The sequence below is a fragment of the Geotrypetes seraphini genome, chromosome 1, assembly GCF_902459505.1.
Source record: "Geotrypetes seraphini chromosome 1, aGeoSer1.1, whole genome shotgun sequence".
Taxonomy (NCBI): Eukaryota; Metazoa; Chordata; class Amphibia; order Gymnophiona; family Dermophiidae; genus Geotrypetes; species Geotrypetes seraphini.
Genome location: NC_047084.1, coordinates 132,670,463 through 132,691,551, shown reverse-complemented (window position 1 = coordinate 132,691,551; position 21,089 = coordinate 132,670,463). Strand labels below are relative to the sequence as shown.

General features: G+C 41.7%; 1 protein-coding gene across 4 annotated transcripts in view; it reads right to left on the bottom strand.

Moving 5' to 3' along the window:
* FAT4 (FAT atypical cadherin 4) overlaps positions 1 to 21,089 on the bottom strand; it is a 320,456-nt gene that overhangs the window by 38,192 nt on the left and 261,175 nt on the right. For all 4 annotated transcript variants that reach the window (XM_033938757.1, XM_033938746.1, XM_033938766.1 and 1 more), the window contains 2 exons: positions 10,814 to 10,918; positions 7,915 to 8,222 (listed from right to left, as the gene is read on the bottom strand). In XM_033938757.1, coding sequence (XP_033794648.1) covers positions 7,915 to 8,222; positions 10,814 to 10,918 — 413 coding nt within the window. The remainder of the gene's footprint in view (positions 1 to 7,914; positions 8,223 to 10,813; positions 10,919 to 21,089) is intronic.

Sequence of the window (21,089 nt, the reverse complement as noted above, 5' to 3'; positions counted from 1 at the left end):
CGGATTTGACGAAGTCTGTAAAAGGTGGATTTAACAATATTACTAATGTGATTATGATAGGTTAGTTTATCATCGAAGATAACCCCTAAGATTTTGATGTTACTTATCAACTGTAAAGTAGTACCCATAATAAAGATTGGAAAAATAAATTTGGAACTGTCTTTCCAAGGAAATAACATGACGTTTGATTTATTAACATTAAGGGCTAATCTGTTATCATCGAGCCACTGGTGAATCTTCTCAAGTTTCCTATTGATTGCTATTGTTTCCATGGAGTTAGTGAGATCAAGTAGATGTAAGAGCTGAATGTCATCTGCGTAAGCAAATGCAGTAAAGCCAATGGCTTGGCAGAGGGTCATAAGCGGTGCAAGAAAGATATTAAACAAAAGTGGTGAAAGAATGGACCCCTGTGGAATACCGTATGTTACTGAAAAACTTTCAGAAGTTGTATTGTTAAAAGACACAGTTGAAGTACGATTTTCAAAGTAAGATTTAAACCAAAGGAGAACCTGATCTGTAATACCTATCGACTGTAATCTGTCTATAAGAAGGTGGTGGTCAATCATATCAAACGCAGATGAGAGATCAATGGAGATCAAAAGGACAGATGTATGATGATCCAAAAAGTAAAGTATGGAAGTGGACAAGCCAATCAACGAATATTCAGTAGACTGATGCTGTCTAAAACCCTTTTGGTTTGGATGTAAGATGTTTGTTTTTTCTATGAACTCAGATACTTGATTAAATACCACCTTCTCTGTGAACTTTGCCAAAAAGGGGATATTTGCAATTAGCCTATAATTGGATTTTTCCTCAGAGCTAATTTTTTGATCCTTGATAATGGGACGAATGACTGTTTCATTCCATGCTTTAGGCATTACGCTTTTTTGAAGACTTTCATTAATTAATGTAAGGATAAAAGGACCGAAAATTGTAAAATAACGCTTGAGAATGAAAGGGGGGATTGAATCAGGGTATGGCGGTATATAAAAATATACTATTATTATTATTAGATCTTCCAGTTCCAAGGTGATTTATTTCAGTTCTTCCCAAACCAGTAATGGAACCCATGCAGCTGGAGGCCATACAGGACCCAGTGGTGACAGTATTTCTGATATTTTCCATAGACAGCTAGGCTCAATGCCAGTGCCAGCATGAACTCACTACCACAGTTTTAACATTTAGATCAAAACCTTAAATGCATGAGCATTTACCCTTAAGCAAGTACTGGCATCTGTTAATAATAACCAATCATTTGGAATCCATGGTCATGTTCAACAGGACTTTTACTAATTCCTTATATTCTTTAATTCATGTTTGCTAAACTCGTTGGACCCGTTTTATTGAGTGACCATTCATGAAGATCTAACTGATAAGTAGGGTGTTCTGCTAATTGATTGTGATTGCCTGGCAGATATAAAGCTATCAGAAACACATGCTTCTCAGTAGCTAGATTCCAAATTGGAATTGCCTCCTGACAACCCAGACCACCTGGGTTTTTTTTTCTGTAAACACTGCAATGTCATTGTCTGTTTTGATCTGCACCACTGAATTGAATAAAACATCTTTTGAATGGCTGAATTGCATAACGAACAGCTCTCATTGGAATGTGTTCATGAGGAGCTAGCTAAACTAAAGGTGGACAAAGTGATAGGGCCAGATGGTGTATATCCAAGCATACCAAAGAAATTTAGGGAAGTTCTGGCGGCTCCGCTGGTTGATCTTTTCAATGCTTCTATAGAGTTGAGAGTAGTACCAGAGGACTGGAGAAAGGCAGAAGTGGCCACTCTACACAAAGGTGGAAGTTAGGAAGAAGTATCTAATCTAATCTACAATTTGTGAGTCGCTTTATGCCTAAATAAGTTCAATGCGATGTATAATTCAAGTAAAGGCTGGGAAGTAGAGGAAGGAGAGGAGAAGAGACTGGAAGAGGAGAGAGAGGGAAGAAGGTCTTCTAAAATGAGGTAGAGAGGAGAATTAGCAGTACATTTTACATAGAAGAACATAAAGTCTCAGTCCGTGCCGGTTACTCCGTAGAGAAGTACAGGCCGGTAAGACTGGCTTCTATGATAAGTAAATTAATGGAAATGCTTTTAAAACAGAAAATTGTGGATTTTTGGGAATCTAGTGGATTCACTAGAGGCCTGTCTTGTCAGATAAATCTGATCAATTTCTTTGACTGCGTGACCAAAGAATCGGATAGAGGGAGTGTGCTAGATGTAGTGAATTTAAATTTTAGCAAAGCCTTTGACAGTGTTCCACACCGGCATCTAATAAATAAACTGAGTGCCCTTGGAATAGGCCCCAAAGGGACATACTGGATCAGGAACTGGTTGAGTGGAAGGTGACAAAGGGTTGTAGTCAATAAAGATCACTCTGAGGAAAGGGATGTTACCAGTGGTGTGCCTTAAGGTTCGGTTCTTATGCCTGCTCTTTTTAACATTCTTGTAAGCGATATTAAGAACATAAGTAATGCCTCCGCTGGGCAAGACCTGAGGTCCATCGTGCCCAGCAGTCCGCTCACACGGCGGCCCAACAGGTCCAGGACCTGTGCAGTGATCCTCTATCTATACCCCTCTATCCCTTTTTCCAGCAGGAAATTGTCCAATCCTTTCTAAACCCCAGTACCGTTCTCTGCCCTATTACGTCCTCTGAAAGCGCATTTCAGGTGTCCACCACACGTTGGGTAAAGAAAAACTTCCTAGCATTCATTTTGAATCTGTCCCTTTTCAACTTTTCCGAATGCCCTCTTGTTCTTTTATTTTTTGAAAGTTTTAAGAATCTGTCCCTCTCTACTCTCTCTATGCCCTTCATGATCTTGTAAGTCTCTATCATATCCCCTCTAAGTCTCTTCTTCTCCAGGGAAAAGAGTCCCAGTTTCTCCAATCTCTCAGCGTATGAAAGGTTTTCCATCCCCTTTATCAGACGCGTTGCTCTCCTCTGAACCCTCTCGAGTAACGCCATATCCATCTTAAGATACGGTGACCAATATTGGACGCAGTACTCCAGATGCAGACACACAATTGCCCGATACAACGGCAGGATAACTTCTTTCGTTCTGGTTGTAATACCCTTCTTGATTATACCTAGCATTCTATTCGCTCTCTTAGTGGCCGCTGCGCACTGTGCCGTCGGCTTCACTGTCATGTCCACCATTATCCCCAGGGGCTTTCTGGTAGGTTTGCCTCTTTGCGGATGATACTAAAATCTGCAAAAGGATAGACACCCCTGATAGTGTAGATAACATGATGAAGGAGCTAGTGAAGCTTGAGGAATGGTCTGAAATTTGGCAACTAATTCTAAGGTCATGCATTTGGGCTACAAAAACCCAAAGAAATGGTACAGTTCAGGGGGTGAAGAATTTTTGTGCATGAAAGAGGAGTGGGTGTGATAATATGGTGGCCCAATGGCCATCAGGAAAAAGGAGGTATCGATGTCCCTGTAAAAGATTCTGGAGACAACACTTCATCTATTATAGCACTGTTCCAAGTTTGACCGCATCACTCTGCTACTTAAATCCGAACACATACTTCCAATCACCTACAGAATTTCCTTTAAGTACAACATCCTTTTTTTTTTTCAGATTCAGTCTTTGTGCCTTCCTTCTTTCCTGGCTAGTTTTTTAGTTCCCTGCTCTCCTCGTATGAATCTTCACTCTTTGTAACTAAATCTTCCTCCTTTAGGCAAATACTCCTAGACATTTGTAGGGACTCTTGTTTTTTTGTAATGGCTCCCACTTTGTGGAATTCTCTTCCACTATATTTTAGGACCAAAACATCATTCAGAAACTTCAAGTCACAATTAAAAGCTTATTTTTTTTCTCAGTGGCTTTTGAGTCAACATCTTGATAACCTCAACTTTGCTAATAAATTGGAGCTATTTTTTTATCTTTTATCCTTTTGTTGTTTTCCATCCCTTTCTAACCTATATTTTGTAATCTTTCCTCACTTCTTTCCCCTTTTGTATTTGTTGGTTTGGTTTATTTTACTATATGTCTAGTGTTTTAGAAATGTACCCCCTCTCTTTTATATTGTAAACTGCCTAGATTTGACTTTTGTTAATATACACGGTATATCTAAAAACAGAACAAAAAGATATAAACAAGATGGAGTCAGTCCAGAGTCGGTGGTCTACATCATAAGGTGTATGGGACAGATTCAAAGATCTCAATATGTATACTTTGGAGGAAAGGCAGGGAAGAGGAGATATGAAAGGGTGCTGGGCAAGAAGGCCATTTTGTCAAATTGGTTGTCTAACGAGCCACTGACCTATAGCCAGTGGAGATTATTGATGATAATACACGCCTCCCTGGAATGTAGGCAATTTATTGATATTGATACTGATCCTGGCCATCACTTTTGTTTGATTTGGGAACATTTTTTAATGGATCTTACTCCTCAAGCTCAAAGTCGGTTATTGAATTTGTGAAGTTGATTGCATTTTCATTGTATGCTCCTAGAATGTTTTGTCTCTAGGGGTGGGGGTGGGGGGATGGGATTATAATGTGCGTATATAAAATAACACTGTTGTATTTTGTTTGATATGTTCTACTTCACTTTGATATTCAATAAATACATTTAAACATAAATACCTATGTGGCATAAATACATGAGGCAAATCTCAAAGGGAACTTCAAGAGTGAGAGAGCACAGGATAAAGTTAAGAGGTGATAGCCTCCAGAGTAATCTAAGGGTGGTAGATGTATGGAATAGTTTCCTGGTAGATGTGGTGAAGATAGACTGTATCTGAATTTGAGGCAAGCACGTGGGGTCTATTAGGGAGAGGAGGGGATAATGGATGCTGCAGATGGGCTATTTGACCTTTATCTGCCGTCATGTTTCTATGGAGAATAAATCCTGGCTTTTAAAGAGGAGGGTCAGACACAAGGGTTGAATTGACCACTGGCTTCAACTTCACTCAGCTGCCATATCAAAGTATTCCATGTTTCTCCATAGTGAATGAGGTAAGACGGTATACCAGTGGCTTTGAGATGTCATGGAGCAGACCCCAGTAAGTATGATCATATATAAGAACATAAGAATAGCCTTACTGGGTTAGACCAAAGATCCATCAAACCCAGTAGCCCGTTCTCACGGTGGCCAATCCAGGTCACTAGTACCTGGCCAAAACCCAAAGAGTAGCAACATTCCATACAGAATCTCAAAGAATAGCAAGATTCCGGAACCCCAATGACAGCAACATTCCAGAGCTGAGATTGTGATATCATAATGCCTCAGTCCACAGTGCCTCAGAGCCAGCCTCCTAAGTGATGTTACAATGGCTTAATGGTCCTATACTTGGTACACGTAAGAGGATAAGAACAGCCATACTGTGTCAGACCAATGGTCCATCATGCCCAGTAGCCCATTCTCACGGTGGCCAATCCAGGTCACTAGTACCTGGCCAAAACCAAAGGAGTAGCAACATTCCATACAGAATCTCAAAGAATAGCAAGATTCTGGAATCCCGTTCCAGAGCTTAACTATTCTCTGAGTTAAAAAATATTTCCTCCTATTGATTTTAAAAGTATTTCCCTAGTCTTTATAATTTTTGACAGAGTGAAAAATCGATCCACTTGTACTCGTTCTACTTCACTCAGGAATTTGTAGACTTCAATCATATTTCACCTCAGCCTTCTCTTTTCTAAACTGAAGAGCCCTAACCTTTTTAGGCTTGCCTCATATGAGAGGAGTTCCATCCCCTTTATCATCTTATGAATAAACCTTGATATTGTAGCCCTTCAACACAACGCAGTAGATTCAATGTTGGAAAAGGAAGTCATTATTATGGGATTGGGAAAGCATACCAGTGATGAGTCATATCAAGATATGAAGATGTACAGAAGTGGAATTGATGTATAGGTGATGCCCAAACTAGAACAAAATAGTCAGCAACAGTGTAACAAATAATTAGGGCTGATGTATGTAAAATGATTGCATTGGTATCCCAAGAGCAGCCAGCCAATTTGGACCACAGATTATTGTGACTTTTAAATTTACCAGCAGTCTGTAAAAGGTATTCATGGTATATCAATGAATGATTCAGGGTGACACCCAAGTAGAGTGAGAAGGTCACATGCTTTAATTGTTAGAAAAGAGATGGCTGAGGGGAGATATGATTGAAGTCTACAAATTTCTGAGTGGAGTAGAACGGGAATAAATGGATCGATTTTTCACTCAGTCAAAAATTACAGACTAGGGGACATTCAATGAAGTTATAGGGAAATACTTTTAAAACCAATAGGAGGAAATATTTTTTTTCACTCAGAGAATAGTTAAGCTCTGGATCTCATTGCCAGAGGTTGTGGTAAGATCAGATAGCATAACTGGTTTTAAGAAAAGTTTGGACAATTTCTTGGAGGAAAAGTTCATAGTCTGTTATTGAGAAAGACATGGGGGGAAGCCACTGCTTGTCCTTGATCAGTAGCATGGAATGTTGCTACTCCTTGGGTTTTGGCCAGGTACTAGGGACCTGGATTGGTCACCATGAGAACAGGCAAATGGGCATGATGGATCATTGGTCTGACCCAGTAAGGCTATTCTTATTTATGTTCTTATGTCCAGTAACAAAGACTGCCAATTCCTTTTTTCTGCTGGCAATGAGAAGGTGGAACATGCTGTCTGGATGACACTTGGTTTAAGGCCCCAATGATAGTAATACTTGGCCAATTTTGCATGTCCTCATCGAGGGCACATTCCAGTTCAGTGAAGGTGCAGCCCTATATGCTATAACAAATGTCACCTCACATATGAATTTCTAACTGTTTGAGTCCAGGAAATCACACATGTTCAGTTTGAACAGGATAGAGGCTAGCACTGGACAGTTAAGATTAGTATTTAGATATGAAGAGTTTGCAATCTAAGGCTCTGATGCAGAAAGCTGTGCATTGGAGCCATTGACTGGACAGCTTGCAATGCAACTTTTCTGCAAAAATTCCTACCAGTAGGCAGTATTAAAGAGCATGCAAATTACTGCTATGTGAAAATCATAGAACTGACAGGAAGGGCGACTTTAAAAAAAAAAAACAGTCACCAGAGGTTTACATTAACCCTATCCCCCTAACCAGTCCAATTTGACCTGACTCCCCTGCCCCCGACAAAAAACCCCACAGAACCCCCAATATGATTGAACCCAATCCTTGGTGTCAAGCAGCATCCCACTCCCCTGACATGACTGAGCTCTTCCCTCCCTTCTCCATGATTTTAAAAAAAGCCCTGTTGTTTAGGACACTCTCCCTCTCTCTCCCCCAACTTAAAAAAAATTCCTTGATGGCACCCTCTCACCTGACCTCAGGTGACTCATCCTGGAATGAACCGAGTGGGTTGCGGTCTGCCATTTTGGAACCTAGCTCCAGCAAAGGCAGGAGCAACTGGCGATCACTCCTGCCCAGTTCTCTACTAGACCTTGAAGAAGAACCAATGCCTGAAAATCACTGCTGTATACTCTCTTCCAGGGATCCAGTTTACACTTTGAAGTAGGTATACATTTTGATTGAGTGTGACTTCTCCTGTTCTCAAAATGCCATCCATCCCACTTCACCCAGTGACGGCAACCTGACATTCTATGATATGAGTAGACAACTAAGTAGTATTAAACTCAGACTCCTAAGCTGATTCTTGGTTAGCTAATTGTTTACTACATTAAACTTCTGCTTTACTTGTACACAGAAAACCAGAAGCCAAGGATAAAAAACAAAAATGTATAAAACAGTTATTATATGAGTTCATATGGAGGACTCCTACTTTGGATCTCTTTATCTAGTTCACATTTTCACACCCAACATGATTTTTTCTGTTAGTTTCATGAAGAATAAACCACTCCGTTATTTCAGGTCCATTAAGGGTAGGGGGAAAGTGGCACAGCTTTATAGCAAATGCACCAAACAGAATTACACCCTAGGCATGCATGTCTTACCATTCCAGCCCTGCGAGCAATGACAGTGTGAAACTGCCCATCGGATACCTTCTTCATTGTGGTCAGTTTATATGTTCCACTGCCGAGGTTGTAAGAAAATCGCATTCTTTCTTCTACAATTTCTAGAGCCAGGAATTCTGAATGGTCTCCTGTCTGGTTGTCAAAGTTATAGAGCAACAAGGAGTTGTTCTGGATGGTGGAAAATTTGATGTAAATGTAGTTGTTGTTGGGATCCAAACTGGGGAACTCCATGTAGGATAACTCTTCAAACCCATAGCTGTTCAATTCACAGTGCTTTCCAAAGACACCTAAAACACAAATAACATCTCCTTTAGCAAAATGACATGGATAAATACAAAATTCATGCCGTTTCTAGATATAACTTCAAAAGAACAGTTACTTACCATAACAGATGCTATTATTTTGTTTAATTTTCTGTACCATTCTCCCAGGGGAGCTCAGAACGGTTTACATGCATTAATTCAGGTACTCAAGCAGTTTTCCCTCTCTGACCCGGCAGGCTCACAATCTATCTAAACTTCATGAATGCCCACCTTCCCGCCCGATGTCGGCTCACAGTACTCAGTTCCATAAGTAAGCTAAGAAGCCAACCAGGAGAGGTGGGAGGGATGTGAGAATATCTGCCTGCTGTCCCCGGATAACACCTGTTATGGTAAGTAACTGTGCTTTATCCTAGGACAAGCAGGCAGCATAGTCTCACATGTGAGACTCCCTAGCTTATACCGAGACCATTAAGAAGAAAATAAATTCTGTAATACTGCTAAGTCAAAATGACCATCTCATCTGGAATAGGATTCTAGACAGTAGTGAGATGTGAATGAGTGAATTGAGGACCAAGTAGCTGCTTTGAAAATATCTTCAATAGGAGTGTGTGGCGCAGTGGTTGGATCTACAGCCTCAGCACCCTGGGGTTGTGGGTTCAAACCCCATGCTGCTCCTTGTGACCCTGGGCAAGTCACTTAATCCTCCATAGCCCCAGGTACGTTAGATAGATTGTGAGCCCACCAGGACAGATAGGGAAAATGCTTGAGTACCTGATTGTAAAATCCGCTTAGATAACCTTGATAGGCGGTATATAAAGTCCTAATAAACTTGAAACTTGAGTGGAATGCAAAAAGGCCACTGATGCTGCCATAGTTCGGACCTTCTGTGCTGTAACATGTCCCTCAAGCTGCAGCCCAGTCTGAGCATAGCAGTAGGAAATACAGGCTGCTAACCATGTAGAAATAGCTCTCTTGGTTACAGGCAGGCCCAATCTGTCAGGGTCAAAAGTAGTTGAGGTGAAGTTCTGTGCATCTTAGTCCTTTGTATGTAGTAAGCCAAGGCACACTTACAGTCCAAAGTGTGCAGAGCTGTTTCTCCAGGATGAGAATGAGGCTTTCAGAAGAAAAAAATGGATTGATTCAGGTGAAATTCTATGACTTCTTTTGGGAGGAATTTAGGATGGGTCCTGAGAACTATCTTGTCATGATGAAATACTGTGAAAGGTGGGTCAGAAACCAATGCTTGAAGTTCACTCACTCAACTAACGGAAGTGATAGAGATCAAGAAGAGCACTTTCCAGGTGAAAAACATAAAATGAGTAGATGCTAGTGGTTCAAATGGTGGTTTCATTAGACTGGCTAGGAGTACATTAAAATTCCACATCACCCACTGTCTCTTCCTTCTCTTAATTACTTGGTGTTTATACAGGTACACTGGAATATCTGGAGGTTTCTAAGATCCAATACTAAGACTAGAGGACACTCAATGAGATTACATGGAAATTGTTTTAAAACAAATAGGAGGAAACATTTTTTCACTTAAATAATAGTTAAGCTCCGGAACTCGTTGCCTGAGGATGTGGTAACAGCGGTTAGCATATCTGAGTTTAAAAATGGTTTAGATGTGTTCCTGGAGGAAAGATTCATAGTCTGCTATTAAGATAGATATGGGGTAACCACTGCTTACTCTGGGATCAATAGCATGGAATGTTGATACTATATGGGTTTCTGCTAGGTACTCAAGACTTGGATTGGGTTACATGGACCATTGGTAAGACCCAGCATGGCTGTTCTGAGAATTTGCATAGAAGATATAATTTGAATGTTTGAATTTTTGGACAAATTATTTAATTTTCTCTCATGTTATGCTCAAGCAATATTGCTAGAGATTTTGGTGGCCATTTTGGATGGTTTGAAATTCAAGATAGACAGAAGAGAAAGGGTATTCATCCTGCTCTATTAGAGACCAAGGATTCGGGGCTGGGGAGAGATGCTGCTATGTGTTGGACTGTTGTCCACGTGTGGAGTTTGTTTTTGTTTTTTTTTTTACCATTGGAAGATACTCAAATTGGGGAGTGGGGGAGAAAGACTATGTGAAGATCTGAATCCCTGAGTGGTTTTGTGCTGCAGAGGGGGGTGTTGATCCCAGAGAGGATGTTGATCAGGGAGAGGTGTTGCATATCATGGGGGGAAGGGGAGAGATCTTGCAATAATGGGGTCCCTAGATATTAGTATTTATACAATCGGCCCCTACAGCAGGCAGTTAGATGTGCCTCAGGGCAGCTGTAAATAGCACTGTCAATTTCCTTCAAAACAGTTCCTTTCTACTAGAAAATGCTTGTCTGTTATGCAATTTTGAAGTAAATGAATGTATAAATCTCGCTCTGTCTGCCTCTCTGTTCATTTTATAACCACAATGAAAAGCAGCAATATTAGCTCATCTGCCCCTTTAAGCAGAAAGACAGATAAGCCAAAGTCATTGACTTCAGTGTGTACCATTAAAACTTCTCTAGAACTTGGCTCCAGTATAGTACATACATCAGATAGAAACTACTTCTTTAACTATGCGCAAACAATGTGATGGCAACAATTTTATCTAGTAACTGTGCGCTTACCGAACGGACAGTGGCAGTAGTAGCCATCTAATCCACTCTGGCAAGATCCACCATTGAAACAGGGATTGCATTCACAATAGTTGACTGAAGACTCACAAGTTTTACCTATAAAGGAAAAATACAGGAGATGAATTTTAGCATTAAAATGCAATGGAATGTAAACCTGTGCCAACACAACATAATTCAGAGAACAGTTCTGATATAACTACACAACTAAGAAGCAGATTTCACCCCAAGAGGCATCTGATATTCAGCCAATTGTGTTTGGCATTTTGCCGACTGCCACCAGTGCTATGCCCAGAAATTCAATGCTGGGCCACGTCTGGGCTTTGGTATTGAATTTCCGAGTTTGTAGCTATAGTACAGCCAGTTAAGTGTGATATTCAGCATTTACCTGACTATAAGGTACCAGATAAAGATATAACTTACTTTTATGTGGTTACGTTGGCTGAATATTGGCACTTAACCAGCCATGTGCTGAGCCTGCCCCCAAGAACATCCCCAAAATAACTGGTTTTGAGATAGGGACTAACTGGACATTTTCACTGGCATTAAACTTGAGAGCTTGGGGGAAGGGACGGGCCCTCCCGATGGTTTTGGTGTCAGAGAAAGCCTATGATTTTAATGGCTACCCTTTGAAGGATGGGTTTTGGGCCCAATGTTACGCACTGGGTGGAAGCACTGTATTCTAGACTCTGGGCTATAGTGTGGGTGAATGACAGGTATTTTAGGGTTCTCGCATTAGGCTGGAGAACCCGGCAGGGATGCCAACTTTTCTCTCTCTTGTTCGCTTTGGTGATTGAGTCTTTAGCCTCTTCGAAGGAATTAACAAACAAATGAACAAAGGGGACCCCATAGACAGATTTCCAAAAAGCCTTTGATAAGGTACCCCATGAACGCCTACTACGGTAACTGAAGAACCATGGGGTGGAAGGAGATGTACTTAATAATAACTTTATTTTTCTATACCGCCATAGTCAGGCGACTTCTAGGCAGTTCACATTGAAAGAAGGCTGGACAGTCAGCGAATAACAGTAAGTCTGAATAGAAAGCTTACATACTAATTGGAGTTCCATGGGTAAAGAATACATGAAAGGAGCTTCTTGAAAGAAATAAAAAGCGTTTTCAGAGGGGGAAATCCTAGTGAGAGGGAGAGGACAGTTTTAGTCAATGAATTTGTCGAATAGGGCAGTTTTAATTGATTTTCAGAATGCACTGTAAGTCAGATTGGGTTCATTTATGTAGTTTCTCAGCCAGACTTGCTGTCTGTTCGCTTGGAACTTGAAGGTTCTATCCAGGAAGGATTTGTATCTACAGCCAGTGATCTTTGGGTATGCAAAGATGTTTTTGTTTCTGGTTGTTCGTGTGGGGTTGTGTAGGATGAAGTGAGTTTGCAGGTTGGAAGGTGCTAGTCCCCAGACTTGTTTGAAATAGATGCAAGCAAATTTGAATAGTATTCGCGCTTCTATTGGTAGCCAGTGCAGTTTTTTTTATAGTAGGGGCTAATGTGGTCATTTTTTCTCAGTCCAAAGATTAGGCGAACGGCGGTGTTTTGTACTAATCTCAGTTTTTTTACTGTTTTTTGTGGGATACCCAGGTAGATGATGTTGCAGTAGTCAAGAATGGATAGGATCAGCGATTGCACCAGCAACCTAAAGGATGTTGGGTTGAAGTATTTTTTAATGGTCCTTAGTTTCCACAGCGTGAAGAAACATTTTTTCACCAGTAAGTTTGTGTGGTCAGTCATGGTTAGGTGTGCATCTAGAGTGATACCGAGTATTTTTATGGTTTTGGATATTGGGTATTCGTGATGGATCAAAAATTGGTTGACGGGTAGGAAGCAAAGGGTAGGAGTGAAGGGCCACTACTCTGACTGGAGGAGGGTCACGAGTGGTGTTCCGCAGGGGTCGGTACTCGGACCGCTGCTGTTCAATGTATTTATAAACAATCTAGAAACAGGGACGAAGTGCGAAGTAATAAAATTCGCAGACGACACCAAATTATTTAGTGGAGTTGGGACAAAAGAAGACTGTGAAGACTTACAAAGGGACCTGAACAAACTAGAAGAGTGGGTGAAGAGATGGCAGATGAAGTTTAATGTAGAGAAATGTAAAGTCTTGTATGTAGGAAACAGAAACCCAAAGTACAGCTATACGATGGGAGGGCTGGTAATGGGTGAAAATACCCTAGAAAAGGACTTGGGGTAATAGTAGACAAGACAATGAAGTTGTCGGCACAGTGCATAGCGGCCTCAAAGAAGGCGAATAGAATGCTAGGTATTATCAAGAAAGGTATTACAGCCAGAACGAAAGAGGTTATCCTGCCGTTGTATCGGGCGATGGTGCGTCCACATCTAGAGTACTGCGTTCAATATTGGTCGCCGTACCTTAAGAAGGATATGGCGTTACTCGAGAGGGTTCAGAAAAGAGTGACGCGATTGATAAAAACATATGCTGAAAGATTGGAGAAACTGGGGCTCTTTTCCCTGGAATAGCGTAGACTTAGAGGGGACATGATAGAGACTTACAAGATCATGAAGGGCATAGAGAAAGTGGAGAGGGACAGATTCTTCAAAATTTCGAAAACTACAAGAACGAGAAGGCATTTGGAAAAATTAAAAGGGGACAGATTCAGAACCAATGCTAGGAGGTTCTTCTTCACCCAAAAGGTGGTGGACACCTGGAATGCACTTCCAGAGGGTGTGATAGGACAGAGTATGGTATTGGGGTTCAAGAAGGGATTGGATGATTTCCTGAAGGAAAAGGGGATAGAAGGGTATAGATAGAGGGTTACTATACAGGTCCTGGACTTGATGGGCCACCGCATGAGCGGACTGCTAGGTACAATGGACCTCTGATCTGACCCAGCAGAGGCACTGCTTATGTTCTTATGTAAATTAAAAATAGCCAGTGGAATGTTTTTGCTTACTATCAGTTAAGACATTACCAGCATGTCATTTAACAGTGGTATGTAGGGAAACCATTTCAGAGATGTTCAGCCTTTTGGCTCGGTAGCATTTTCCCTTATGATTTCATAGATAGCCGACCTGGCTGCAACATGGGAAGAGGACTTACATTGTGTACTCACTTCTCAACAGCTACTTAAGTTGTAATTCCTAATGTAAAGCATTGCTTTACATTGGGAATTACAACTTAAGTTTCTTTTGCAATTATATATTTCACCCATGCAAGCTTTTCTCATGGCAATTACGCTGTCACATGCATGTCCAAAATGTGGTCAGGCTCAAGCTACTTTGGGTCATCTGTTTTGGTCCTGTCCTGCTATAATGTCCTTTAGGACTCAATTGGGGTGCTTTACATCTGTCATATAGAACAGGCGGTGGACCAAGAGCGTTGCTTGGATTCTATGTGATAGCTTCACCAAAACCTAACAGTATGTCAGTGTTTGTTGCCAGAGTCATTTTGATGGGCAAAAAGGCAATCTTGACTAATTGGCTATCTGGTGAGCCCCCGACTTATAGCTAGTGGAGATTGGCAATGATAATACAAGCCTCCTTGGAACGTAGACATTTTGTGGATATTGACTCCCGTGCAGGCCATCACTTTAGTTTGATTTGAGAGTGTTTCTGGAGTGACCTCACATCATATCATTGAATATGTGAATTTTGCTCTATCTCAAGTTATTCTGTACCTGCCTAGAATTATGTTTGCAGGGGTGGGGGTAGGGGTGTCTGGGTTCTGCTGTTATATTAAGAAATTGTTGTATTCTGCTGTTTTTGCTTGGTATATTAATAAATACATTTAAATATAAAAAATAACCAGTGGATTCGTGGGGTTAGAAACAAAAAAACATGACGGCAGATAAAGGACAAATGGCCCATCCAGTCTGCCCATTCACAGTAACCATTATCTCTTTCTCTCTCTGAAAGATCCCACGTGCCTATCCCAGGACCTCTTGAATTCACACACAGTCTGTTTCCACCACCTTTTCCGGGAGACTGTTCCACGCTTCTACCACCCTTTCTGTAAAAAAAGTATTTCCTCAGATTACTCCAGAGCCTATCACCTCTTAACTTCATCCTATGCTCTCTCATTGCAGAGTTTCCTTTCAAATGAAAGAGACTCAACTCATGTGCATTTACATCATGTGGATATTTAAACATCTCTATCATATCTCCCCTCTCCCGCCTTTCCTTCAAAGTATACAGATTGAGATCTTTAAGTCTGTCCCCGTACGCCTTATGATGAAGACCACACACCATTTTAGTAGCCTTCCTCTGGACCGACTCCATCCTTTTTATATCTTTTTGAAGGTGCGGCCTCCAGAATTGTACATAATATTCTAAATGAGGTCTCACCAGAACCTTATACAGAGGCATCAATACCTCCTTTTTCCTACTGGCCATACCTCTCCCTATGCAACCTAGAATCCTTCTAGCTTTCGCTGTCACCTTTTCAACCTATTTGGACACCTTAAGATCATCACATACAATCACATCCAAGTTCCGTTTTTCCGTTGTGCACATAACTTCTTCACTCCCTGAACTGTACCGTCCCCTCTGGTTTTTGCAGTCCAAATGCATGACCTTGCATTTCTTAGCATTAAATTTTAGCTGCCAAATTTCAGACCATTCTTCAAGCTTTGCCAGGTCTTTCTTCATGTTATTCACACCATCCGGTGTGTCTACTATATTGCAGATTTTAGTATCATCCATAAAAAGGCAAATCTTACCCGACAACCCTTCAGCAATATCATTTATAAAAATGTTAAAAAGAACAGGCCCAAGAACAGAACCTTGAGGCACACCACTGGTAACATCCCTTTCCTCACAGCAATCTCCATTGATCACTGCCCTCTGTCGCCTTCCACTCAACCAGTTCCTGACCCAGCCCGTCACTCTGGGACCCATCCCAAGGGCACTCAGTTTATTTATTAGAAGTCTGTGTGGAACACTGTCAAAGGCTTTGCTAAAATTTAAATATACCACATCTAGCGCACATCCTCTATCCAATTCTCTGATCACCCAGTCAAAGAAATTGATCAGATTTGTCTGACAAGACCTACCTCTAGTGAATCCATGTTGCCTTCAGTTCTGTAAGCCACAGGATTCCAGAAACTTCACCAATCTCTGTTTTAAAAGCGTTTCCATTCATTTGCTTACCACAGAAGTCACAGTAATTCCCTACTTCTTCCTTACTTCAACTTTTGTGGAGAGGGACCACATCCGCTCTTCTCCAGTACCACTCCCGACTCTAGAGACTCATTGAAAAGGTCAGTCAGCGGAGCTACCAAAACATCCCTAAGTTCCTTCAGCACCCTCAGATGTACACTATCTGGCCCCATTGCTTTGTCTACCTTTATTTTAGCTAGCTCCTCACGAACACAACTCTCTGAAAATCGATCAGGGTCTATTTAAGAACATAAGAATTGCCGCTGCTGGGTCAGACCAGTGGTCCATCGTGCCCAGCAGTCCGCTCCCACGGTGGCCCCCAGGTCAAAGACCAGCGCCCTAACCGAGACCAGTCCCACCTGCGCACGCTCTAGTTCCGCAGGAACTTGTCTAACTTTGTCTTGAATCCCTGGAGGGTGTTTTCCCCTATGACAGCTTCCGGAAGAGCGTTCCAGGTTTCCACCACTCTCTATGTCCTGCATTCCACTAAGGACCAAATCTAAAATAGCTCCCCTACTTGTTGGTTCCTGGACCAGTTGCTCCAAGAAGCAATCATTTATGACGTCTATGAATTTTATTTCCCTAGCACTCCCTGATGTAACATTTATCTAGTCAATGTTGGGATAGTTCAATCTCTGCTTTTGCCTCTATATGAGAACTGGACTGTTTGGAGTGTAGACACCATGGGAAACAGCTGTTGAGTGACCAGCGGAGGATAGTTTGGAGCCAGAGAAAGCTAATTGCCTTTGGTTTTCTATTCTTGCTGCGCATGGCTTTGAGGATGACTTGCTTGCATTATGCTGCTATGCTGAATTTCATCCTTTGAGACTTTGGAAAATTGTACTAGGATTGGTGTTTTCAATACAAGTATAAGATTTAAACTGAGTATATATTAGGGAGGTTTTTTTGGTCTATAAAGCCCATCTGAGGCCTTTTTTCTCCCAAATTTTTGAGTTTCTAAAAGGGTCTTATAAGGGTGTTAAGCAGGAGTGAAGCAGTATTACATTTCTAGACTAGTCTCCTGTTGTTTTGTATGTGGGTAAGTTAGTGGATATTATTGGTAGTGAACTTACTCATCCCTCAACGATACATAGGGTAGCTGAAATCACCCATTATTATACTGTTACCCAATTTGCCAGCTTTCCTAATCTCTGAAAACATTTCTTCATCTGTCATTCTGTCCTTACCCTACCCATAGCAAAAACCAAGAAAATAAAACCTAACGCTCACAACTTTTTCTTCTCCTGGTTTACAGACAACCTCAGGAAAAAGAAGAGGAAACTAAGAAAAGCCGAAAGAAATTGGTTCAAATCCAAAGAAAAAAAAGGACAAAGCCCGCTGGAAAAAACTGCTAGATGAGTACAAATTATCCATCCACGATGCAAAAAGACCTACTATACCAATCTCCTGCAAAAAGCTCTAAACAGATCGAGGAACCTCTTAACACTGACAAAAAACTTGCTCACTGCCTCACAAGGAAATTTAAAAAACCCTACAAACCAACCTCTCTACCAACTTCCAAGAAAAAAAACGATCACATACTTGCAAATCTTGATTCAACACCTCAAAACCCAGCAAATGCCCAGAATGACCCCCCCCCTATGAGAGAATCCAGAACCGAAACCCTCAATCAATTTGAACCAGCCTCTCATGACAACGTAGTAAAAATAATTGCTGCGCTACAACCTACTGGATCCATCCTCAACCCATGCTTGCTGAATCTCCTGACGGCCACATAAGATACTTTCATCAAATCGATCCTACCACTAATAAATTCCTCCCTGCAATCAGGAATGGTACCGCAAAGCTGGAAATCGGCAATCATCAGGCCAATCTTAAAAAATACCAACCCTGGATCCGAATGAACCCAGCAATTACAGACCAGTCTCCAACCTTCCCTTCATCTCCAAGATCCTTGAAAAGACCATACTAACACAACTCCTGGCCTTCGTCGACAGACAGAACGCACTCTCCATTTACCAATCTGGGTTCAGAAAATTCCATAGTATGGAAACGGTCCTAGCGGACATTTTATTTATTTACTTATTTTTAGGTATTTATATACTGCCTATCAAAGTTATCTAAGCAGTTTACAATCAGGTACTCAAGCATTCTTCGCTGGAACATACTAGACAAAGAAAACGAAGGGCTGCTGATCCTTCTGGACCTCAGTGTCCTCTTTGATACCATCGATCACCCCCACCTCCTTGCCAGATTAGCAAATACTGGAAACATAGATCACGCGCTCAGATGGCTCTCATCATTCCTGAGCCATAGGACCCAAAGCGTCTTACTAAAATCTATTGTATCTCAAACTAAACCAATAAAATATTGTGTACCGCAAAGCGCCCTCCTGTCCTCTCTGCTTTGCAACCTCTATATCAGACTGGTGATAGACATCACCTTAAAAAAACAAATAAAGATCTACTCATTTGACGATGACATACAACTGTACCTACCACTAAGCAAGATGCTCAAGTCTCCAAACTACATGACTGCCTTTCAGAAATAAAAACCTGGATGATCCAAAACAAGCTGCAACTAAACATGGTGAAAACCAAACTCCTCTGAATATAGAGAGGTGATTCCAACACCGCCCACCTTTCGATCTATTAGGAATTGACCACCCTGATGGCTAAAAACAAAGTATGCAGCCTAGGGTTGATCCTTGATGGCAATTGTTTGCTCTCTGACCACATCTCCCAAGTAGTTTCCTCCTCGTTCTTCTACCTCCGACAACTACAGAAAATTAGACGATACTTCTTGGAACTGAACTTCTCTCAGCTACTCTACACCTTTGTACTCTCCCATATGGACTACTGCAACATGTTCCTAAATGGCCTGGCTACAAAAAAACCTCCATCGACTATGAGTACAAAATGCCACCATCCGACTCCAGAAGAACCTCCACATATGATACCCGATCACCATGGCGTTGCGTGCTGCCCACTGGCTGCCAATTGACAAATGATGTATATTCAAAGGCCTAGTAATGGCCTACAAACTCTTCCACGACATGGTACTTGCCTATATGGTTTCCAAGCTTCCGCTCTATGCCCTGAACTGACCGCTTCGCTTACAAGAAGAGTGACTATGCACTTCCTCAGGACACACCCTCCACCTTGAGAATGCCCCAAAAAGATCTTACTCGCTGTACCTAACACATGTCTGGAACAAATCTACTTACGCACATAAGATCGTTAGAAGGTCTACTGAACTTCAGGAAGGCAATAAAAACAAACCTCTTCCCCTGACCTTCTATGAGAGTGTGCCAACCTAAATTCCCCAGACCTTCTGACAAAGAGCCCAACTCTCCACTGTCTCGAGTCTCAATCGCTGATGTGCTTTATCCTATGTCTGATGTGCCACGCTTTATCACCCAGTGTTCTACCACACTGTTTGCCATCCATGTCATACTACACTTTACTATGCATCATATTTACCATATCATGTCTGCCATACTATGTTGGCCCTGCTACGATCTCTCATACCATGTTTGCCACACATTGTTTGCCGTTCCATGTCTTCCATGCTATGTTTTGTCATGCATGCTTGCCTAACCATTTTTGCTCGACATGTCGTCATACTATGTTAGCCTTGCTATGTAATGCTGCGTTTACCATGGTATGTTTTGCTGAATTATGCTTGCCATGCTATGTCTCATCATATTATATTTTTACCATGCTTTGTTTTGCCATCTTTGTCAGACTTGCCCCAGGTACATTAGATGGATTGTGAGCCCACCAGAAAAGACTGGGAAAAATGCTTGAGTACCTGAAAAAATTCATGTAAACCGTTCTGAGCTCCTCTAGGAGAACAGTAAAGAAACTGAAATAAAGGCATGAAGAGTAAGGAATGTTTTTCCTTTCTGCATTTACCTAACCTCGCTAAAGCAGCTCCATTCACTAAAGGCAAAAATAATATTGCTTTAACCACTGCTGTTTGACATTCTTGGGCACAGCTAAGCAAAACAAAAGATTGTTAGGCCAATACTTCATGGAAAACATAATACATTAGCAATGACGAATCCCTCCTCTTTTTCTATCTTCCAAAAGTAATAAACAAATAAAATAAACAAACTGCATCCCCGACTGATGGAGCTCTTTCAAACTTTGTCTCGGTTTTCCTCAGAACACTGCAATGAGACTAGTCTAATATAATAAAACGCTAAGCGCGCATGCGCACTCCTACCTGCGTGTTCCCTGATCCGTATGTCCGTGGCCGGCAGGAGCGCGCATGCGTGAGTCCCCAGGACTGTCTTCTGCAACAGTGCTGTGGCAATTGCGGGGTTAAGCGCGCACGTTTCACCACTGATTTGAAGGGAGGTGTGGGGAAGCGTTTGCAGCTTCTGCAGACAGCGCCGGAGCTTAAGCACTTCCCAGCACCTGCCTACACTGGCACACAGCGGCAGCAGCATTGTCGTCAAAAACATGGCAGATTCGACGATTCCTCTTGCTTCTCACCTCAGAATCCAGGCTCCCGGTTGACAATGAAAAGGCGGAGCAAGGAGACCACGATCACGGTAAGTGAAAAACTAAGCTCGAGTTCAGGACATTAGCGATCAGGGTTGCCATGGAAACCCAGCCGTGAAGTTTACATGGCCCTTTTCTGAAATTATCCCCAGATTTACAGTTTAGTTTTTGTTGTAAGAGTCTGGAGCCTACAGAGAAAGTGGAGGAGAGACCAAGACCCCCCTAGGCAAGGGTCAGTGAAAGGGGAGCAGGAGAGAAGACATGCACAGCCACTTGCAGCAGGGGCTTAGAGGGTAAGAGAGCTGCAATTGGAGAGACTGAGGTAGGAAAAAAAATAGAAAGAAAATTGGAGAGACTGAGGAAAGAAATGGTCAGAGAAAGAAGGGCTGAGACTGAAGAAGGAAAAAAAAAATAGGAATAAATACCTCCAGGGAAACACAAGATCAGGAGCATACAGAGAAAACAATAGAGCATAGAGGTTTGCAGGAATCAGGAACACATAGAGAAAGTAGAGCAGAGACCCCTGCAAGAAGAGAAAAAGAGCAAAGAGATTGAGGATGAGAAAGAGAAAGAGAGCAGACATGCTTGCAGGAGAAAAAGCGAGGCAATAATATTACAGCTGGAGAGTGCAAAGTGAGGAAGAAAGCAGAGACAACACTGCACAGGGAAATGG